Raw genomic sequence first — 24450 nt, 5'->3', positions numbered from 1 at the left:
AAAACATGCTAAATAGGCATGGCTTTACACAAATACTTTGATTATTAAGTAAACAGGCTCTGCCTTCTTAAACAAAATTCAAACAGCTAAAGTAACCACAGTTTGGCTAATACACTGAAAGAAAAAGCATGTAATAAAACGAAATAATTAATAATATCAAGTTTGAGTCAGTTCCCATATAAAGCATAAGTAGTGTTGTTCCAGTATTAGCAATATTTAAGTGAAAACATTTTAGCACTATGGTGTATGGTGTATGGTTAGAACTGGTGATTCACGACTACCCTATACCGAACTACATTACACAACATCATAAATGTCATGCATGTTGTGAAAATTATAAATCCTCCTTATGATAAAAAGTATCAATTTTCTCTCCTCCTGTAGTGAAGTTATTTTAATAGATTAGCGTAATATCAAGTGCTTAGCATGCTTAAAAAACTGTTGTTGAGGTAATTTTAAAAAGGTGATGGCCTACTCAAAATGCTATGCCCATCATGCTTAATTACACTAAATACGGTAATGTGTGGGAAATACCCTGGGCCACACCACTCACATACGCTATGTATAGATATTAAATGATACCCTCTCTGACACAACAGTACTAATTGCTCAATACGTTGATTGCTCAGGGTCATGCAAAACGAGTTGTCGATTAATGGCATGCACCTGTCAGGCACACATGCAAAATGAGATTCCTGGAGGAAGTCAAATGCCCTGCTCAACATAAACAAGATCAACAGATGAGTGAGGACAGCACTTGAAATGTTGGACTGAATATAGATAATTAAAATAATGTTAAGACAATCTTATTCAGTAGCTGTTTTACCGCAGTAGCTTACATACTATTCACTTCACAACATATTAAAATGCAATTATTTGCTGTTTATTACAGGACATTCAATCAAAATAATCATAATAATGCTGTAGACGATTTGTTTTTCACCACGTAGCTTTTTAGCTTACATACTGTTCACCTCACAAAACATATATTCAAATGCAGTTATTCGTTGTTTATTAATGTACTTTAGAAATCAAAATTTGATTTTAGAATCAAAACTAATTAAAATAATACTGAGGAAAATGTTTTTTGCTCTTTTGCATCTTTAGCTTACATACTATTCACCACACAACATATTCAAATACAATTATTTGCTGTTTTTACAGTCCTTGAAATACTGGATTTCAATAATAAAAAGAAATTAAAATATACTCGTAAAAACAAAATGCACTTGGGTCAGAAGCCATGGAGTTCATGAACAAGAAGATGTGAAAATATACACAATATAACAGCATTGTTTCCTTCTGACATATCTCCTTAGTCATAATCCTCCTCAAGATACAGAAATATCTTGTCTGAACGCTTTGCACACTTGTACTGAAAATTAATAAGGTTTGACACAGACTGGCTGACCCGAATATTCAGCAGATGGGATCTCACACACAACAGTGGTCTACATGCAGAGAAGAACTGTACAAGAATATAGGATAAGCTCAACTAAACTGTATACTGGCAGTAGTTATTTCAATGTTTCAACTTTGGCAAAAAAAATCATCACATTGTGACCAACCCACACAGAAAAAAGACGGACCAGATTTGTGTATTTGCTTTTTGATTCATGCCGACTCAGCAATATTCCAGTGTACTGTAAATGAAAGAATCTCCACCCGACAATCCAGAAATGAATATTAGGTTGTTCTGTGTTTCCCATCTCCAATCAGCCTTGAATTTTCATATGATGTGAAACAATATTATCTTTTCTTATCTGAAACATGCCCTAAAAAACATACTCACTGCAACTCAAAAAAATCCAGGTGTTTCTGAAAAAGAGCATTTCATGACACAATCAACAACACTAATCAATTTAAAGACAATTACCATGTGATCTAAATCTAAAAATACTTACACAATTAGTGCTGAAAAAGTTTGGGTTTTATTAATTTTTACATATTTTTTCTGATCTCTTGGAGATGAAAACACATATACAAATAAGGATTGCGATAAGGATCCAGATCATGTAGAGTACACAATGTAGCCGAGTCATGTGGTTTGACCATCTGACTTCGTCTGATTGCCACATGACAACCCAAAAGGTAGTTTGGAACAAAACAGAACTTAACCAGGCAGATATTAACACAGATGCAATTATCATTTTACAGAGTTTCACACATATTTCAATTAACGCTGGGACTAGAAGTGCAAATCTAATTCACTTTGTCTAATTGGCACCGTTAAAAATCTTTCAAAAAGTTACAAATTAAAATAATACATAGAATCTTTGGTAACTGCAGAAAACACTTAAGTAGGTGTACATGTCTTGATGTAGAAAGATACACAATAACTCACAACCAAATCTATTTCTCAGTCACAAAGAAACCTGGAGTAAACAAAGCGAACAGACTAGACAAACCATTGTGGGAAAAAAAAATTCATCCATGTAATTAACACCTGAAAAGGACCATGGATATTCTGGGGGATATTTTCAGTCTTCAAGATAAAACATCAAACATCTCTTAAAATATACTCTTTCAAAAAAGTAGGGTACATTATGACCTCCTATGTTTGGGTATAGAAGTATAAAGCGTTAACCAGGCTCATAAAGCTTTTCAAAGACAGACATCTTAAGAATACTCCTCCATTCTTCTTCATCACCACCCTTAAACACAACACATGGGATGTACATGCACAGTACAGTAGCCCCATACACATGCATGGGGTGTCAGTCTGGACTTTGGCGGTTTTCATGAAGGTCGATAAATCACTGTAGACCATTAATTTTGACAATCATCTTGCATCACACAGTTGTTAGTGTTTGTTTCTAGCCAGGGTTTTTTGGTTGATAATGAAAATCGTACACAAGCAAATATCACCAATCATCTTGCAAGAATATTACTGTACAAACAACTATGGTCATAAGGAAGTGCAAGTGGTGATGCACTCTCAAAAGTCAAAACATTCATTGTTCTCACATCAACGTTGACTTGACTCAATTTATCTCCCAATTTTTCAATCGTAAAATTAAGAATGAAGTTCCCCTACTTTTTTTAAAGAGTATATATTCCTGATACATAATTTTTGTTCAGTATATTGACATAAAAAAATAATCCCGTCCTTTACTCTAATTCTTCAGACTGAAAATGATCCCATATCCAAATACCAACAGTTCCAAACAATTTTTCACTTGCTTAAATTATTTAAAAATTCATTCCATTTTGAACATGTTGGCACCAAAACTAGTGGGTATCAGACTATCATTGTATCTACCTTTCACCACAGGTGTCACTTCAATATAAAAGATTATGGTAATTATGATAAATATTCAAACCAGTTCGAGACTGGGAGTCAAAATTCAAAACTGTAATCACACCCAGTGCATCTACACAATACAGATACATAACTGGAACAAAATTCAACACAATGTACATTCATGTACAACACAATGTCAGCTTCTTATGAATAATTAAATGTTTTCATTGTAGGTATGGCATTGTAAAGCTATAAATGCAAGCCTATGGGAAGGGTACTACCACTGTATAAAATATAGCCCGTCCCACCGTCCTTGACATGCCATTATGAGAAGGGCGGTCTATTAAATAAGTAAGGCCGTCCTTTGGTCTGGAGAAGTATTTCAAAATTAATTTAACTTGGTTTGAACTTAGTGTTGAACATCATTTTATTTCTGGTTTTCGTTTCAACATTTGTTGATCTTCTTATTGTTTGAGTTTTTGGAACTGGCTGTTTGTTCAGGACTGGTCACTTATTGGACACCCAGTCCTTGGACAGGCCATGTTTCAAAACTATTTTATACACTGGTATTACAGACTGGAAGCCCTATGAATAATCAGCAACTTTGGTCTCTGTCCTCTCTGGAGGTAATACAAGCTATGGCAGATTGAACATACACATGGCCTCTATACTGTGTACAAAGTGCAATAAGCTACAATAAATTAATGAAACAAACTTGTTCTTGAGACAGAAGAACAATTGGAAAAAAAGCAGAACTATTTAAAGGAAAACAGTACACGGAAGTTTTAAAACCAGGCATTCAATGATCACATAGTTGGTAAAGTTGACTAGATATTATGGTACATGATTGTGTATGCATTTAAGAGTCACTGCAAGATTTAACACAAGATCAAATTTACATTTAAAGGGTGATTCCACTCTAGATATTAGCCTGGCATGTCATATAACGACTACCATCCCTACTGTACGCAATGACATGACCATTTCCATGTAGATTTTAAATCAAGCTGCAATTCCAGCTTCATAACGGTGTAAGACTGACTGAGTTTGGTTTTACGCTTTTTTATTCCAGCAACATCAATGCATGGGGACACCAGAAATGGGCTTCACACATTAGCGTAAGAATCTTCACAATAATATCACTAATACAACTAAATCAGAAGTTGGTATCCATCAATTTGCATGTTTTCGTTTTAACTTCCCAACTTCAAGAGTGCCAGTCAAAAGAGAATAGAGTTTAAGCACCTTGACTCATACAACAGATTGTTTTGAGAACCAGGAAGTGTTTCTGAGTGAGTTTAGTTCTACGCCGCTTTTAGCAATATTCAAGCAATATCACAGCAAGGGACACCAGAAATGGGCTTCACATATTTTACGCATGTGGGGAATCAAACCCGGGTCTTCAGCATGATGACTGAATGCATTACCCACAAGGCTACTCAACATGTGAATTGTTCAGCTATTATGACGTGTACAATTTCTTCCAGACCAAATCTTGCAGTGTCTCTTAAACAGTGACAGGTCATAGTAGTGACAAAATCACTTTTGCCTGTGGTGAACACGTATTTCTTGTTGACTATTGATCACATCCATTGATGTAGAAAATATATGAAAGCTATGCAGCATAGATGATTATAAATATGGGACTGAATGTATATGTTTGCAAAAGACAGGCATAAACATGACTAGCTATAATGCACAAATTTTGATTCAACTGGATTTCCTGAAGAAAGAGATCAGAACATATATAAACAGCCAGGAGACAGAGCGCTACATGTTACAACATACTGGTCAATATATACAATAATGTCTTCCTCCAACATGTCATGTGACCATGTTACCATGGCAACAACGCAGATACAGCAGATAAAACACATACATCTAACTGGCAGTTTCAGAGGGTGCATAGAGCATTCATCTTGCAGGGCTCGATTTAAGCATTTAGAACTTGCACTTGTGCATCCTGAAACTGCTAAATGCAACCTCTTATGTACATCAACTTGCACACAGAGCAGGTTAATATTTAGTGTTCAAAGAACACAGACTTCAGCTGGAAAACAAAATGATGAGGAACTGACTAGGAACAGTGAAAGTTTAGGAAGTAAGATAACTACAGAATTATTTTGTTATAATACTGTTCTAAACCGTCTTTACCAAAACTCAAGCATTATATGAGATTGTATATTGCAGGTGCAGGTGAAACCTGTTTTCATTTGGTGCAACAAGGTTATTGCCTTAGGTTGCACTGGGTGCAAGTAGGTTTCATTTCCTTAAATCGACCCCTGTCTTGACTGCCATGGGGGCCCTAGATACAGAATCACTATGAATTCTAATGACAAATTCTATTCTAATCCATACGAAAGATATATGTATATAAAGATTACATAATTTGCTCTGAAAAGGACATTTCCTATCCATTTGTCAAGCCAGTTTATGACATGCATTGTATCCACCCACTGCACTGTATATGACTAACGGTTGCCATGGACACAAGACATGATGAACATAGTATTTACAATGTGGACAACTTGACTGGAAGATGAAGATTTCTACACACTACATGCTACTGGACTTTTGAGTGTATCGTTGCACCCAAAACTGAACTCCATAGACACAGATTCCTCCTGTAAGAAATTATTTATACCAACATTGATCTCTGAATCAATCATAACACATTTAACATTCAATGTAATCAACTTGTTCCTCCACATAAGATTTTATACTTATATCTGAATGTCTTTCCCACACTTCAAAATGTCTGACTCTCTTAATATGTTGTCCAACCTGATATTAAAGGGTCCCAGCTTATCAGATAGTCCTACCCTGATATCAAACTGTCTTACCCTGATATCAAATGGTTTTACTCTGATATCAAACAGTCCTACCTTGATATCAAATAGTCCTACCCCTGATATCGAATGGTCCCACCATGATAGCAAAGGGTCCTACCCTGATATCAAACAGCCCTACCCTGATTTCAAACAGTCCTACCTGATTTCAAATGGTCCCACCCTGGTATCAAACAGTCCTACACTGATTTCAAATGGTCCTACCCTGATATCAAAGTGTCCTACCCTGATTTCAGAGTTCCCACCCTTCATTCTCTACATTCTTCCCTGATGTATACGCAAATCTGCCGCTGTATCTACCCATATCTACCGCGATCTATGAAGTCCAGTTTTGTGTGGAGTAATTTAATCATCATCTCCCTAAAGGCACTCATTATATAACTCTATATCCATGACAACGGATGGAATAAAGGCTGTCATGGCAACAAAACAATAAATTAACATTTTTTTAAAGTTTCACCAGTAACATACATATGTTTTGTGACTAATATTTTGTCGAAGTTTCCTTCCATCAATAAATGAATTTTTTTTCCAAGGTAATAGTTGACCATTGGTTACCATAAAATATATTTCTTTTTATGAACATTTCTCAAATAAAAAATGCCTAAACTGGTATCTTCTGGTATCGGTTAGTACAACCAGAAAGCACATAAAATTTTGTCTGATTGACGCCTCGATGGAAAACTAAGATGGCAATCACTACCATCACGAAGATTTGGGAGTAAGAAACATCTCTGCAGTGATCATTGCCGTCCATACATACATTGGGTTCTTGAAAGTCGATGTCGCTTGTTTGTAGATGGGATTCTGCAAGCCCTGAAACACGCAAAATAGGGGATAAAAGCATCGTCTGCTTCAGGTGATTTTGGCTTCATTTGAAATGAGTAAGGAATGAGCAATATTTTTTTAGGTTTTTTAATTCCTTGGTTTACCGACCCTGTAAAATCAAGAAATGAAAAAAAAGACTTTCCAAAGTTCATTATTACCCATAGGTTAGCGCCTCCCAGCTACGATTAAACGTTTTTTCACTACCGAAACCAGGGGCAACCAAGTGAATTAATCAGGTCACCATCAAAATACTGACTGCACTATGTTGCCAAAAATCCCATTGCTGTCACTGACTGTAGACAATTCTTTATCAGCAGTGCGAGGGGGATATTCAGGCGACTTCATTATCTCCGTAAAAGCTCACATTACACGATGTTTGAAAGGATTCTTTAGTAGAAGCAAGCACTAAGGTTAAGCGGGATAACACTACATAACAGCACCTGCAGTGATAAACGAAAATGCTATCAGACACTATAGCACTGCTGGTATGTAAAGTTATCTCCCCTTAACCTAAGTGCTTGTTTCTTTGACAAAGGAATCCTTTGTAAGTTATGGTAGGTGACAGAATGTTTGGTACAAGTTGATAGGAGATCTGGTTAGGTTGTGAAGAGGTAGCAAGGCTGGGAATGTGGATCTCAAAAGTGTTTTATGATCTTACTTTACACAGATATTTCCTGAGTCTAATTTGATTGGTCAGCTATTCTTTGCATTGTAAATTGGACTCAGTAGGTCACAGCCCTTTAATGACAGGAAGGATAAGTGATGGTGAAACTGACGACAGAACTATGCTAAGTCAGTAGCACTTACCGTGTCCCACTTAGCATTCTGTCGTTCCTTCTCAAACTTGGCAAATTCTCTCCGATCGTGAATGATTGTCAACATTTTCCATATCAAGAGCAGAGCAAGACCCACAGCAACAATACCACCCACAACACCACCGACAATGGCTAAGACATTCACGGACTCGGGACACACTGAAACAGAGAGAGAGAGTGAGTGAGTGAGGATGGTCTTACGCCGCTTTTAGCAGCATTCCAGCAATATCACAGAAATAGGACACCAAAATGGGGTTCACACAATGTATCCATGTTGGGAATTCAACCCAGGTCTTCTGCATGACGAGTGAACGCTTTAACCACTCAGCTACCCCACTGCCCCGAAACAGAGAGAGTGCGTCTGTCAAGGGAGATAATCCATGTATCAGACATGATTGTCATGATTGTTTTTTACTTCAAGTGATATTCCTTGGTAACTTATATTCTCATTGTGATATAATGCTACACTCCGGCTATAACACATCGGTCTGTAAATAATCAAGTCCGGATCAGAAAATCAAGTGATTGACGTAATGAACAGCAATTCAAAATACAGGGTGGACATGGTTTCATTCACTTACAAGTTTTACGAATATCCCTCTTTTGTTGCTAAACCGAACTACCATGTTCGATGAATTTAGCACCGGCCAGCAGAAATAATGGCACGCAGAGCGCTCAACCCATCCCTTCCCCTAATTCAATCTTTCGAATTGCTATTCTAAATCATATAAGATTGAAGCAATCAATATTCATCATTGACGAGAGTGTAAGATGGTGTTTGCAACACATGGCAATACCTGTTCTGTTTTGGGTGATTTTAAACCTGTTTCTAATTAGCACACACCTTTCCAGGGGTATCCTAATAAGTGCTAATCTTGGCCCAAAAATGCAGTGGTCTATAAGTACAGATTTATAAAGTGATCCTGCTGGGCTACTGGTCTCAATATATTGTTTCGCAATTCATATCTCCAAAGTTGCTCAAATTTCTATGACATCTCATCTGCGACTGAGTCACACAAGTTTCATCATCTTAGGTCATTGATTTGATAATTGATAACAATTATCTCAGCAGTTACTCCACATTCATGATGGTAAATTCTGATTCAGTTGGCAAGGGTGACGCCATGTTTGTTTGTAAATACTGAAATTGGTACCTGCCTCACCCTTCATACTTGCATCTCTATCAATATGATCCCCAACGGATACTGTTGTCTGTTGGGTTTACCCTGCCAAGAAATCTGCCCATTACGTTATAAATGCATAATATTTAAACTGACCTTTAGTTCTCTGGACTGTGATGTGCAGCTCTCCGTCCGAGTCATACTCATACGTGAAGTAAAAGTGACATTCATCCTCGTCTCTGTACTGGCATTTCCGCACACCGTCTGATTCTGTAGCAACAGTCAACATCAGTAACATCATGGTCAGCCTCAACATCATCAATATATCTAAAAATAGTGCCACTGTACAGCAGTGCTCACCTGTACAGTAGTGCTTACCTGTAGTGAGTGAGTGAGTGAGTGAGTTTAGTTTTACGCCGCACTCAGCAATATTCCAGCTATATGGCGGCGGTCTGTAAATAATCGAGTCTGGACCAGACAATCCAGTGATCAACAGCATGAGCATCGATCTGCGCAATTGGGAACCGATGACATTTGTCAACCAAGTCAGCGAAACTGACCACCCGATCCCGTTAGTCGCCTCTTACGACAAGATAGTCGCCTTGTTATGGCAAGCACATGGGTTGCTGAAGACCTATTCTACCCCGGATCTTCACGGGTCAGTGCTCACCTGTACAGTAGTGCTTACCTGTACATGCAGTCAACAACTTGAATATAGATTAGTTTGTTTGTTTGCAGCAATATTCCAGCTATATGGTGGCGGTCTGTAAACAATCAAGTTTGGACCAGGCAATCCAGTGATCAACAGCATGCACACTGACATAAGCAATTTGGACACGAAGACATGTCAACCAAGTCAGCGAGCTCAATCAAGTTAGTTGCCTGTTACGATAAGTATGGATTGCTGAAGACCAGTTCTAACCCAGGTCTCGACGGGTAACTTAATATATAGACAACAAAAGCTGTTCAAATGTTTCTGCATAACCACTAAGTATGGTTTTATGCTTCTTTCAGATATTTCACGGCGGGGGACACCAGAAATGTACTTCACACACTGTACATATGTTGGGAATTGAACCCAGTCTTCAGCATGACAAGCAAACACTTTAACCACTTGGCTACCCCAGCAACCCCATAACCACCGAAGCCAAACACCCAAATCTAACCTGACAAGCCATGATTCAAGGAAACATACTTGCCAATGTCAAGCCCTATATCTCTGGCACTTTTTCAGGAAATTTTTTGAGTGAATTTAGCTTTGTTGATGTCTCAAAAAAGGCTAAGAAACACATATACAATCCACAAACTTGAAAAATGGCGGACATCTTAATCGTCTCTAACAACCTTATCACTCACCCCTTATTTCATCCTTAACGACAATGTTTTTACACTCTCTTCTGCACTGCTGCGAAGTCTTGGGTCCGGTTTTGAAGGCGTAGCACTGCACACACTCCTTCTGTTCAAGACACTTCCCGGGGCAGGTCTACAAACACACAACACATCGTAATGTACCGGGATACAGACCAGTGTCCAGCATCCTGATATTGTGATCCTTTGACCATTCATGCTTATATTTGTTCACTCTTGCTCTGGGCACTTTGAATACAGGTATATGGGCTCTGGACTAAAAGTAACTAGGGAATACATGGACTCACTGGGGTTGTTATGATTCATTCACATATTCGATGAATCAAACCGTATCCCTACACGAATTCAATTCATTATTTGCAAACACTACAATAAAATATTCATGATTGTTTAAAAATGGAATCCTTTAAAGTGAACTTGGCCGTTATTATCAAAATGATGTATGGAAAACAGAATATATCTAAGTCAGACAGAATATTAGTCAACACTTTGACAGTGACGTGGTCACTGGTCACTGTCGTGCTAAATTAACCATGTAAAAGAATTTAGTTTGTTACTGTTTCACCAAATCTCATCAATAATACATCAAGCTCTGACATGTTACTTTACCTTACCTCACACATAAATGTCGCTTTCTGATTGGCTGAGCGCTCTTCTATTATTTTCAATGTACCCTGCTTACAAGCGAGTAACATTTCAGTGTACCTCGCTTTCAATGGCAACTCAGTTGGTACTTTGTGGTAGTAATTCTTTATCTCAAATAACATTGAATCACGTATGATGTACGGAAGTTACCGATGTTTTACGAATGCAAATCGATGGAAGGGAGATAACTCTAAATCTGTTTTTTTTCTTGTCAGCAAAATCTAGCAATGGCTACAAAAAGATTTGTACCTGTGCTTCAAACAATTCATAATTAACATTAAGGTGTTCAGTAAGATAAATACATTGTTCACTGGTCCCTCGGGGCCCATGGGTTGATGTACCCTCGATGTTTGTTGATTGAGGGTACATCAACCCATGCCCCCCTCGTTACCAGTGAACAACTTATAGTATCCGTTACACAGTATTCATGATATGTATCATATTTGCCAAATAGTGGATTCATTGCAGTCCTAATACTCACTGGGCACTCTTCACAGGTAGGTCCGATGTATCTCTCCGTCTTGTTACACTCGCACTTGCCGCAGACACATTTACCGTGATTGTTACATTCCAGCTGAAACAAACGCAGAACAAATTGCCATTGTGTGAACATGGGGTGTCGTTGTGTGTCATTGTCAAGAACATGACCTCAGTGTTTTATTTTGCAAGAAATTGCCAAACATTTACCAGTTAAAGATGCGCCAGATAAGTGAAATTTAACCCTAACTGGACTGGCAGTAAGGATTACATAAGGGGAAATGAACTCTGGCCTTCGATCCCCACCATTCCCATTGTTCCAGGTATGTGATGGGAAGGATACAGTGAGTGAGAGAGTTTAGTTTTATGCCGCACTCAGCAATATTCCAGCTAAATGGCAGCGGTCTGTAAATAATCTAGTCTGGACCAGACAATCCAGTGATCAACAGCATGAGCATCGATCTACACAATTGGGATACGATGACATGTGTCAACCAAGTCAGCAAGCCTGACCATCCGATCTGATTGCCTTTTACGACAAGCATGGGTTACTGAAGATCAATTCTAATTCAGATCTTCACGGGCCGAAAAGGCAGAGACATTCACACGTACCCCATTATCAGTAAAGCACTTTGACTTGTCCATGTTGCAGTCACAACCGCTGCCGTTGTACTGGGCGTTGCAGAGGCAGGTGCCACATTGACAGCGACCTCGCTCCGGACCTGGTGAACAACAAAACATCATCTTGGATAGAGGGTCACTATATGACATCATAGCAGCTTTGGTGCTGCATAACACTTATTTAACAAAGTCTCCATTGAAACAGGTGTCAACTGTTGTATCAGTTATAGCATGTCATCTTCTTGTGTGTGTCATAGAAGTAGAGGTGCTGTGTTTTGCAGCATATCTTCATTAACAGAGCCTATCTACATGTACAATGCCTATCTTCATTAACAGAGCCTATCTACATTTACAATGCCTATCTTCATTAACAGAGCCTATCTACATTTACAATGCCTATCTTCATTAACAGAGCCTATCTACATTTACAATGCCTATCTTAATTAACAGAGCCTATCTACATTTACAATGCCTATCTTCATTAACAGAGCCTATCTACATTTACAATGCCTATCCTAATTAACAGAGCCTATCTACATTTACAATGCCTATCTTAATTAACAGAGCCTATCTACATTTACAATACCTATCTTAATTAACAGAGCCTATCTACATTTACAATGGCTATCTTCACTAACAGAGCCTATCTACATTTACAAATCCTATCCTAATTAACAGAGCCTATCTACATTTACAAATCCTATCTTAATTAACAGAGCTACATTTACTATCTACATTTACATTTACACCTATCCTAATTAACAGAGCCTATCTACATTTACAATGCCTATCCTAGCCTTAACATATCCATAGTTAATTTACAATCATATCCTGGTATTCAGAGCTTATCTACATATATGTATCCTATCCTGACTGACTGACTGAGTTTAGTTTTTACTGACTCCTATAGCAATATTCCAGCAATATCTACATTTACAATACCTAGAAATGGGCTTAACACATTGTGCCCATGTGGGGAATCGAACCGGGTCTTCGGTGATCCATAGCCAACGCTTTAACCACTAGGCTACCCCACCACCCCTATGTATGTATACAGAGGAAACAATACCTCACTATGCATGAGTACTCACCTCCACACAGTTCCCCATCATGGTAGTCGCAGGAATAGTTGTCACACTCGCAGAACGTTCCACTGTACTTCTGGGCCGAGTTGGCAGTGCGGGGGAAGCACTCACACACACCACACACACACTGGCCTCGTCCTGAACACGGCACTGTCGAATTGGGCCTGGAAGGAGACAACATCCAACCGAGATTAGGACAGAGTTGTCACATTAACACGGCTTCAGATATTTTACCCATATTGTATTTGGAGACATTAATGCTAAAAACATCCAGTACCAAACTGAAATGGTCCCATAATACCTTACTGTCGAATCTTTAGATAACAACTGTTTTTACTTCAACAAGCCTGTAACCTGGCAACTACAAGTGAGCATAATAATTACATCCCCTGTTGAACCCCTTGAGATCCAGGGAAAGAATATTGGTTGCCAACAACCTAAACTTGTTGAAAGAGGTAACTAAATGGATAGGGTGTCAGGCTTGATGATCGTATAATAACTCAATTGTCTGGTCCAAGGCTCCGTTGAGGGAACAACAGCTCTATGTCTGTCGTAAGTCAATGTTACTGCACATGAGCACGGATCATCGTGGATGCAGATGTCAATAATACAGCAACATGCCTATATCACTCAAGCCAAAATAATTCCTGTGACTCCTACAACACAGGTGACACAGATCACATACAGACTTGGATCTAAAACTCAGGCAGTAGGTCTCTTTTTTCGTCTGGTAACCATGGCAACTTACTTGATACATTTGGCATCAGACTCCTCACTGGAGACTTTGCTGGAGTCACACTCGCAGTTCTTTCCGTATCGTCCTGGGTTACATGTGCATTTCCCGCACTCGTACGTTCCATTGCCGGCCGAACACAGCGGACTGAAGGGAATCTGGAGTAAGTGAGAGTGAATAAAAGTGAGTGAGTGAGTGAGTGAGTGAGTAAGTAAGTAATCCAGCGAGTGAGTATGTGCCTATATCTTCACAGAGTCCGATATGAGCTCCCCAAAATCAACTCATTTGATAACAATGGTTTGTAATGTAAACGTTAAAGTCTGGGCCATAGAAACAAGTGATTGATCTATATGAACAAATAACCATGTCCTTGATGAAACAATCGATCAAGTATCTGTCTTACAATCTGATCCACAGTTGCCTTGTATGACAAAGGGAAATCACAGAATCCCATGAAGTCAGCACAAGTTAAATGACACCATCAGATATGTGTTAGATGCCTTCTCATTCACTTCAACTGGACACAACCCCCTTTCGATATGGGGGCTTATGGGCTGACCCCTTTTGATATAGACAGGGCACGACCTGATATGGGCCCTTCGATATAGACAGGGCACCCCTTTCGATAACGATAGAACACCACCTGATATGGGCACCACCTGATATGGGCGAGACCCCTTCCGACATCGATAAGACACCACTGATATCGTCCTTACCTCCTGTCCAGGTTTTTCACAATCGCATTCACAGATCAGTCTCAGGTCGAGGGTTAGCTTCTCCGATAATCCCACCGGATATATGGTGACTGTCCGGTTCCATCGGCTTCTGTCACGTGGACACTCCGTCACCGTGATCTCCACCTCAAACGTCACCTGGTGATACATCAAACTCCAGCCTTACATTTCACATGTACAGTATCACCATTAACTCAAAGAAGCAAGAACAGCTGCCTACACTGTACAAACAATCTTAGCATCATCTTAAAGCAAACAATGGGCATCACCAAACACCAAACCTTGCATCAAAAAGTCTGTTACTTGAATACAGAATATCTCTATGTTCATTGCATAACGCAACACTCAGCAATATTCCAGCTATAACATGGTGGCCTGTAAATGTTTGAGTTTGGACCATACAAACCAGTGATTGACATAATGAAGAAACGCCCATATCTTTAATGACATACAATCACCAAAGTGACTGATTCACCACCTGCTCAACATAATCGCCTTGTAAGACAAGCAGATACTGACATAGAATCCTCTCGAGACCATAGAAGTGAAATGGCAGTCAAACTACTATTGAAACCATATACTCATATCAACAATTAAGGGAACAGTGAGTGAGTGAGTGAGTGAGTGAGTATGGTTTTACATCGCTTTTAGCAATGTTCCAGCAATATCACGGTGGGGGACACCAGAAAGGGGCTTCACACATTGTGCCCAAGTGGGGAATCGAACACGGGCCTTCTGTGTGACGAGCGATCGCTTGAACCACTAGGCTATCCCACCACCCCTTTTAAGGGAACAGACAAAGGCTCAGTAAATATGTAATATGCTATGACTGAGTACTAGAACAAAAGCGGAAGATGACAGCTAATTATTTACAATCGCTATAACACAATGGGAGCAGCTCTGGACTACCGCGATGGAATTCGTCCAGTGGTAATGAACGTACAATGGAATGATGATCTACTCACATTGGCGCCAATGGTTAGGTCCTCACATTCATTGGTTTCCTTCATCTTGTCTCTGAAACAGGCACAGGAAACATGTAGCAAGCAGGGTGAATGCAGCAGCATACTGTCAGGGCAGTGATTAAAAAGCAAGTCCAATTCTCCATACACAAAATTCAACAGCGTCAAAGGTCATTGGACTCGCATACCAGGCGTTATCCACATCACCACCATGGGGACATTAGAATTTTATTGATCACGTTGTATTTCGAAGAATAATGACAATTATTATGGATATGTCCATCAAACAGGTCACGTTGTATTTAACAACATATAAAACAACTTAGACGTTTGGGTTTAGTTTTCTTTGTGAAAATCAAGGTGTAGGGAAAAATGATTTATCGGTGAATCTTCCAAAAAGAAGTGAGTGAGTGAGTTCAGTTTTACTCGGTGGTGGTGGAGGTGGAATTGGGTTTAACGTCGTGCTTGAGAATATTTCACTCATATGACGACGTACATGCGTGTGTATGTGTATGTGCAGCTGCTTGTACTAGCCCAGACTTAAGCTGGTTTTATAGTGCTAGCCCACTGAAATACCATGCCGCAGTGAAGCATGAATACCCCACTCAGACACATTATACTGACTCCGAGCCGACCAGTCCTTGTTGTACCGATTAATGCCGAGCACCAGGTAGGGACCAACAAATACCATATCTTAACGTCTTTTGGTATGATGCGGCTTTACTCGGCTTTTAGCAATATCACGGCGGGGCCACCAGAAATATGCTTCACAGATTGTACCCAAGTGGGGAATCGAACCTGGGTCTTCGGCATGAGTAGCGAACATGCTTTAACAACTAGGCTCTCCCAACGTATTACAATACATTTCAAGTTAAAAGGACACAGCTCAAAGAATAAAATTACAGCAGCACAAATATTAATCAATATTTCATTTCATTGAACATAAATTTTGAAAACATTACAACAGTATTTTAATGAACAGAAGACATCAAGTGTACTGAGAAGGGTTTAAACAGTATTTAGGATCGCTGAATTGTTTTCTTAAATCATAAAAGGTAAAACATACAAGAACTTAATCATATCCAATGATCCATTTTTCAACTAGACTGATATTAAACCGAAGACAATATCTGCACAAGCAACTCTGGATCAATACCCATGTGTCCTCCTGTTTTGTTGAACTCACCCAAAACACTTTGAAAAGAACTTGACAGTGACATTCTCAGCATTTTGTGTGTTCAAAGTGACTTTGGAGGTAATTTTCTGAAAAGATGAAACAATGCTCCACAATAATTCTTCAGCAAACTATTTTAGTGAAAGAAATGACAAAAATAATGGGAATCTTGTGAATAGACTTGATAGTGAGTGAGTTAATATTTATCGTCACATTAGCGATATTTCAGCCATAATGTGACGAGAACAATTAATGAATCGTCTTGATAAGTAACTTTGGAGTGTGTGTGTGTGTGTGTAGGTGCTGGTTTGAGCAGTGTTTTAAATACATCATGACAAGTCAATTTCAAACACTCTCACATACTGTCAGCATCATGTTACAAGAAACCAAACTTGGCACCAGTCAGAGACCATTACCATGCAGTTGGCACACCAAGGATCATAATCAGGACCCATGTGGAAATTGTCACAACAATCTGGAGATTTGACATGTCTAAACGTTTGGAATATGACAAAACCACACACGACTATCACAGCAAGAAGGCGACTGTATATCATTGTGTAAGCATGGCTTTGTACGTCTTCACAAGCCAGCGATCAACAGCATGAGCATCGATACAATCTACGCAATGGGGATACGATGACATGTGTCAGCCAAGTCAGCAAGCCTGACCACCCGATCCCGTTAGTCGCCTCTTACGACAAGCATGGGTTACTGAAGATAAATTCTAACCGGGATCTTCACGGGTCAAATAAGGGTCAAACGAAGTCACTGAGACTTGTTACCTAAATTAAGAGTAACGATCCAACTACCAACATACAATCAACCAAGTCACCCAGTTCAATCAACTACAACACCTATCATGATCAGGGCCCTGACTCTGAAACCGTTCGTAGCCCTAGGAATTCTTAACTTTGATTGTAGCCAATGTGTTTAGAATGGGCTTACGAAGTTCATAGGGTTACGAACTTTCCGGGAATTCCTAGCCAGCCTAGGTCGCTGAAAACAAATTAAAACTCCAAATACCAATAGGTTTGTTTGGGGGCAGTGTCCAGCTCATGCTTGATGAAGATCTTAGAGCCTACCCCAAAACATTGCCTCAGTTGTAATAAGGAACTGTTTGTTTAGCCCAAATGACTTGACAAACCAACAGCGAAAGTCTTGGTAAATCTGCCAGAAGAACTATGAGTGAGTCTGGTGACACAGCATAAAACGCTTACGTTATAGTTGTCCCTGATCAGATCTACGATGTTGGACGAGTCATTGGCAAGTTCTCCGGCTTCAGAACCTTCAATGGCAGTGGAGAGTTTCTCATACACAGGGGTCTGGTCCTTCGTTACAGCAAAGATAATGTTGACATTCTTCTCAATGATCTTGGCAGAGATCTGACTAACTGATGGGTAATCCTGAAGAGAAGGGGATTAAGTGCAGTTAAAGTCAAATAATACTGATATGATCTCTACAGCTGAACTATCTAACCATCTTTAACTATAAAGCTGAACTATCTAAACCCTACCTTTAACTATACAGCTGAGCTATCTAAACCCTACCTTTAACTATACAGCTGAACTATCTAAACCCCATCTTTAACTATACAGCTGAACTATCGAAACCCCATCTTTAACTATACAGCTGAACTATCGAAACCCCATATTTAACTATACAGCTGAACTATCTAAACCCTACCTTTAACTATACAGCTAAACTATCTAAACCCTACCTTTAACTATACAGCTATCTAACTATCTAAAACCCCATCTTTAAACCCTACCTTTATATACAGCTGAACTATCTAAACCCCATCAACTATACAGCTGAACTATCTAAACCCCATCTTTAACTATACAGCTGAACTATGAACAGCTGAACTATCTAAACCCCATCTTTAACTATACAGCTGAACTATCTAAACCCCATATTTAACTATACAGCTGAACTATCTAAACCCTACCTTTAACTATACTGCTGAACTATCTAAACCCTACCTTTAACTATACAGCTGAACTATCTAAACCCTACCTTTAACTATACAGCTGAACTATCTAAACCCTACCTTTAACTATACAGCTGAACTATCTAAACCCTACCTTTAACTATACAGCTGAAATATCTAAACCCTACCTTTAACTATCTAACCATCTTTAACTCCACAATCAGTACCCTCACCTGGTTTGAGCTCTCCGTGTAGACACCATGAGAATCCATGTGACAGAGTCCGTCATTGGGCTTTACAATACCTCCAAGCTAAATAACAGAATAATATTACTCTCACATATAAACAGACAGTTAACAGCAGTAGACTGACACAAGTCCCCACTATCCGATCTTCGATCAAGTTTTACAGTATTCATCCTTTATCACATACAGTATGAATAGCTAATCTTGTCACTTCAAAAGTATATTAACAGTGGGAGGCTAGCCTCCTGTATACAGGGCATCATTCCTGAGGAAATTAATATGCACCGGAAATAATATTGAGTTTAAATTAGCGTTTGGTTGTCGAACTATTTCTTGTTTGTTTCCAATGGCACTCTATCTTGTCAATAATTTTTACCATTCAAAACCACTCATGTTGAGATGGTAGACATACAGAGCAAATAAATAATAAACTTTCTTATTCAAGGTTAGATATTTTAAATAGATAGTGATCTAGCACACCCTGACAATGTGGAATAAATAGAACATGATTTGAAAGTTAAACTTTGCCTCAAGCAACATTGTAATGCAGCGGATAACTTAGTAAACAAAGGGGAGTAACTGGAGATTATCCACTGAGTCTGTAACACTGAGTTTGTTTAATGTATGCAATGCTCTGACAAGAAAGTATTGCTGTTATACTGTTGTCTTTTGAAAGAGTGAGTGAGTTTAGGTTTAATTCACTTTGGGCAATATTCCAGCTATATGGCATCAGTTGTGTAAGTGTCCGTCATGGTCATCACACAGTGGTCTCAGAGAATAAGATTGGGAAGGTCATATGAGACATGTATGTTCTCATTCTATGCATAGTCATAATTTGTTTGTTTCATTATTGACGCCCCACTCATCAATATTTCAGCTATAAACAATTGTGTCTGGACCAGATACTCCAGTGATCAACATATGATCTTCGAACTACGCAACTGGGATATGATGACGTGTCAAAAGTGACTTCTTTGATTGGCAAAAGTGAGCGAGTCTGACCACCTGATCCCGTTAGTCGCCTCTTACGACAAGCATGGGTTACTGAAGACCAGTTCTGACCTGGATCTTCAAGGGTCCAAACCAAGAGTGAGTGAGTGAGCATGGTTTCATGTCACTGTTAGCAATATTTTAGCATTTCCGTGATAACAAATCCCATGGTGAGTGAAGATTTTTGTTGCAATATTCGAGCTATATCACTGTGGAGGACATCTCCAGAAATGGGCTTTACTTATTTGGGAATCAAACCCAGGTCTTAAGCATGATGGTAAATGCTTCAACCACCCTACTACCCTGACCGATACAAGCAAGAACTAACCACTCTCATGTGCCACAGCGACCATTTCATCATTGGGATAATCAGCTCCTGTGAACCTGAGTGAGTCTGTGAGTAAGTGAGTGAGTTTGGTTTTATGCCGCTTTTAGTAATATCCCACCAATATCATGGCAGGCGACACCATTATACCTATGTTGGGAATCAAACCCGAGTCTACGGTGGGACAGGCAAACGCTTTAACCACTGGGCCACCCCACCATCCCTGTAAACACTGACGGCTACAAATCAAAGTTGCTTGAGTCAAAGGCTAAGTAAAACTGATAGTTAGAATACATACCAGTTATATTACCATGTCAATACAATGTTATAAGAAAAGCCAAAGTAACATGCAATAAGTTCACTACCATGCACCTCCCGAACTACGTCGTTGTTAGTAAAAGCGAATAACTTGGAAAGTCGGATTTAGAAATGACCCGGAGAGCATGCTTCTACTGTAGAAACATTCAAAATGAAGAAGGAAAGAGAAACTCATTGTCATATTTGGCTGGGATTAATCCTAGATACTGCTAGATATCTAGGGCACTGTATGGATTGCCTTGTATGCTTTTGTTTGTTGGCTGCTTAAAGCCTCACTCAGCCATATTTCAGCTTTATGATGGCAGCTGTGGTCTGTGAATCCAGTGATTGATAGTGTGAGAAATGATCCGTGACACCGTGACGATGACATACCATCAACCAGGTCATGTAGCCAGACAGCCTCGTCTGTTTGGTGAGCTTTCATGACCCGCACAGGTTGCTAGGGAACCACACAGGGGACTTATAGGCAATCAACATTGTCTTTCTACATCACTCATCACATCACAAACTGACAGGCAGACCCATGGTGCTCCAAGAGGGATGGAGATGGAAGGGAGGGAGCTTAGGGGTGGGGGTGAGGTGAAGTAAAGTGGAGGGCTCCAGGGGTGGGTGGTTGGAGGAAGGGGAGGGGAGGGATCCAGGGGAAGGGTTGTTGGAGGAAGGGGGGGAGGAATCCAGGAAAAGGGGACAGGGTGGGTTTTAGGGGTGGGGTTGGAAGAAGGGGAGGGAGAGGGCACCAGGGGTGGGGGTTGAAGGGAGGGCTCCAGGAGAAGGGGAGAGGGAGGGTTTCAGTGGGTTGGGGGTTGGAGGGAAGGGAAAGGGTACGGCTTCAGTTGGTAGGGGTGTGGGGTTTGGGGGAGGGATTCAGGGAGTAAGGGTGGGTTGAGCAGGAGGAGGAAGGGGAAAGTGTTTGATTTGGTAGGCCTAAGACCTGCCCCTTCACATATGTCATCTTATTTTCTTCCTAAAACACTGACCTGAGCCCTTACACTAATTCAAAGAAACTGTAGTGTTTTCTGTACATAAAGAAGACTTGTTGTCATCATTTTAGAAATTTTGCAGACAATTTCAAAACAGAAACAGACCTTTGACAAAATCCATTCAAAATGAGCTTGTAGTTATTTTGAATCGGTATAACTTCCCTGACATAAACAAACTTATTATGTATTTTTCAATTGTCCTTAATTCTGGTAAAATATCTCAGAAAACATTACAGGAATAAACTGAACAAACTAATGAGAACCTGGGTCTGACAGAGTAAATGTAATACCCCACACCACACGATCAGCAACTATTCTACACAGGCAACAGTCTGCAACTGCTCTTCTCCTCTCAGTGATACTGAAGTCAATCAGTTCACAAGTACCTGTTTTTCTTTTCAAACTATTATTCCCAAAGAAAATTAATATTTGAAGTAAATTTCTCCTCCCCAAAGTCTTATGTTTGTATTTTTTGTTTGGTCTGGATCTCTTTCCCTCGAGCATATCAATAATGGATTCAATTGCTCAAAGATCACGGTTTCACCGTTGGTGGCAAACTATAGTTACCTCCCTTTTGGTGGACAAGTTAGAGTTACTTGCCCTTGGTCTAAAATAGGAAAACTAAAGACCAGAGAAGCATAAAATATTTCTTGACACCTAAATCACTTATATTTCATACAAAATTGTTTTAGGTTATAAAATCATCCTGAAGTCATGATGTGTGGTGAGGGGTGTCAAATTACACTCTTCAGACTAAAAAGGAGCCAATGGGGCTCCAGAGGAGCCACAGAGGCTCCACGGACCTTGCCATCCCCCGCATAATGAAAGCCGGAGTCAGTTGAGAAGATGATCATTCGCCGAGACTGGTTTCTCCAACCAATAGACGACTGAAATCAGGCACATTGTTACGACATGATGCAGAAAGTTGATATCAACAGGTGAATAAAACCACCGTCTGTCTTTGGACACTGAGACTACAAGAAGGACACAGCCGAAAACAATTGAAAATTACTCCTTATAAAAGACTAAAGCAGTAATTTCTGTAAATAAAGGAATTCCAAGAGATAATGTGTGTCTAAATTGTTAATTAGTTTCTAACCATATATTGTAAAGCCAAATCTCACAAGATATTCCAATTTCATGTTGAGCTTTCTCATTCCTCATTTTAGATAAACCCATTTCACCCAACCAATATTTTAACATCCATTTTCGATTTTCATATGCTAGTTGTGAATATTTCTGTCCTTCTCCAGCCAAAGTCCACAGACAGACGCTGGATGTTATATTAGAAAGAATAAACAGAAGATGAAAAAAGCAAGTTCTACATAGAGAAATAAAGAAGGCGAAGCAACAGTGATGGAGAGAAGAACCACGCAAGGTGACAGTGTAACCATTCGTCCACACAAAACAAACCTTCCCGTCGCCTGCGTAATGGAAACCTGCGTCTGTCGAGAATAGCAACATTCTACGGGATACCTCTCGCCAGCCTATACTCTCCTTTAATAAGACAGAATGTTGTCAACACTGATGTTGTCATTCAAACACTTCACAATCATAAATATCTGTCTTAAAATTTTTAAAGGTCATACATGCATTAGGGATTATGAGAGTTACACATGGCTTGTTATCTTGCCTCACACATAAATGTCGTTTTCTGATTGGCTAAGCTCTTCTATTATTTTCAATGTACTCCACTTACAAGCGAGTAACATTTTCGTTGTACCCCCTGGGAATGCCGAACTCATCTGGTACTTTGTAGTAGTAATTCTTTATCTCGAATAACATTGAATCATGTATCATTTACGGAAATTACGGATGTTTTGAGAATGCAAATCAATGGAAGGGAGATAACTCTAAATTAGTTTTCTTGTCATCTGGTACTCCATACTATGACCCAATACCCGTGCTTCAAACAGTACAAAATTACCATTGAGGTATTCGGTAAGATAAATACGTTGTTCACTGGTCCCTAGGGGCCCATGGGTTGATGTACCCTCGATGTTTCTTTATGTTTCTCTCACCCTTCGGGCTCAAGGAACATAAACTAACATCAGGGGTACTTCAGCCCATGTCCCCCTCGAGACCAGTGAACAACTTATAATGTACATCTTTTGGTTGTTTAAAGTCTATACCAGCCACATACCCTGAAGGTACTCAAGTCTGGACCAGAAAAACCAGTGATGGATATTACGAGCAATGAAAACACTGCTGGGGTACAATGACACATTAAAAACCAAGTCACCAGTCCTTGACCACTCAATCCATTTGGAAGGTCAAGGTCAACAAAATGTCAGCCATGTCACACCAGCCTGACAAAATATCAAGACTCGAGCAGGCAAATGATCTCCGATCTCACGTAACCCATCCGGTCACCCTGATCCAAATTATATTATTTCAGGCTTGGATGTGATTGGACAACTGACAGAACAATTATCCAATCACAGGAAAAGACAAAATGCCACACTGCTATTCAATATACACACCAGCTCTAACTTGTAGCATGGCTTGTGTGAATAAATGACCTGTCTTTCCTTCATCACACATCATATGATGTAGAGTTACCTCCCCCTGGCAAGTACTAGTGCTAATAACAGATTTCATTCTCAGTTTTGCTGAAACTGACCAAGGCCCCTTTCCACAAAGCGTTTGTAGGACTATGTCATACGTAAGCCAATGATGTACTATAGAGTTACGATAAGTCATAACGATGAACACTTTGTGGATCAGAACCCTGGCCCTGTGCTCAGGTACTCAATAGAGTTTTACTTGTCATTTCTACACTGGACAGAATATGGAAACAAACTCTAGTTTATTTCATACATAACTATCTGCTTGTTCTTGTGAAATACTTTCAATACACTCTGACCAGGAGTCTGCAGAGTACAGAACACAAGCTGAGGCAAGGAGAAGGGCCACACTAGCAAACCAATGAATGCTACAGGGTGATAAGTCACAATGACCAACTGAACAGTGTTAAACAAAGAAACACAATGTTCATCCGTC

General features: G+C 39.5%; 1 protein-coding gene across 1 annotated transcript in view; it reads right to left on the bottom strand.

Moving 5' to 3' along the window:
* Positions 1-6798: 6798 nt before the first annotated feature.
* Positions 6799-24450, bottom strand: part of LOC124266544 (integrin beta-1-like) — a 47104-nt gene continuing 29452 nt past the window's right edge. Inside the window, exons 10-23 of the mRNA XM_046701343.1 lie at positions 22861-22944; positions 18823-18900; positions 17877-18062; positions 16669-16745; positions 15486-15537; positions 14503-14658; positions 13802-13944; positions 13060-13217; positions 11960-12069; positions 11352-11444; positions 10214-10340; positions 9014-9127; positions 7729-7895; positions 6799-6909 (exon numbers count right to left, since the gene is read on the bottom strand). Of these exons, the coding sequence (XP_046557299.1) occupies positions 6799-6909; positions 7729-7895; positions 9014-9127; positions 10214-10340; positions 11352-11444; positions 11960-12069; positions 13060-13217; positions 13802-13944; positions 14503-14658; positions 15486-15537; positions 16669-16745; positions 17877-18062; positions 18823-18900; positions 22861-22944 (1656 nt within the window). The remainder of the gene's footprint in view (positions 6910-7728; positions 7896-9013; positions 9128-10213; positions 10341-11351; positions 11445-11959; positions 12070-13059; positions 13218-13801; positions 13945-14502; positions 14659-15485; positions 15538-16668; positions 16746-17876; positions 18063-18822; positions 18901-22860; positions 22945-24450) is intronic.

This window comes from Haliotis rubra, unplaced genomic scaffold (genome assembly GCF_003918875.1).
Source record: "Haliotis rubra isolate DU_JTF1 unplaced genomic scaffold, ASM391887v1 Scf1263, whole genome shotgun sequence".
NCBI lineage: Eukaryota > Metazoa > Mollusca > Gastropoda > Lepetellida > Haliotidae > Haliotis > Haliotis rubra.
The sequence above is the reverse complement of the archived record's forward strand: the minus strand, read 5'-3'. Positions and strand labels throughout refer to the sequence as shown.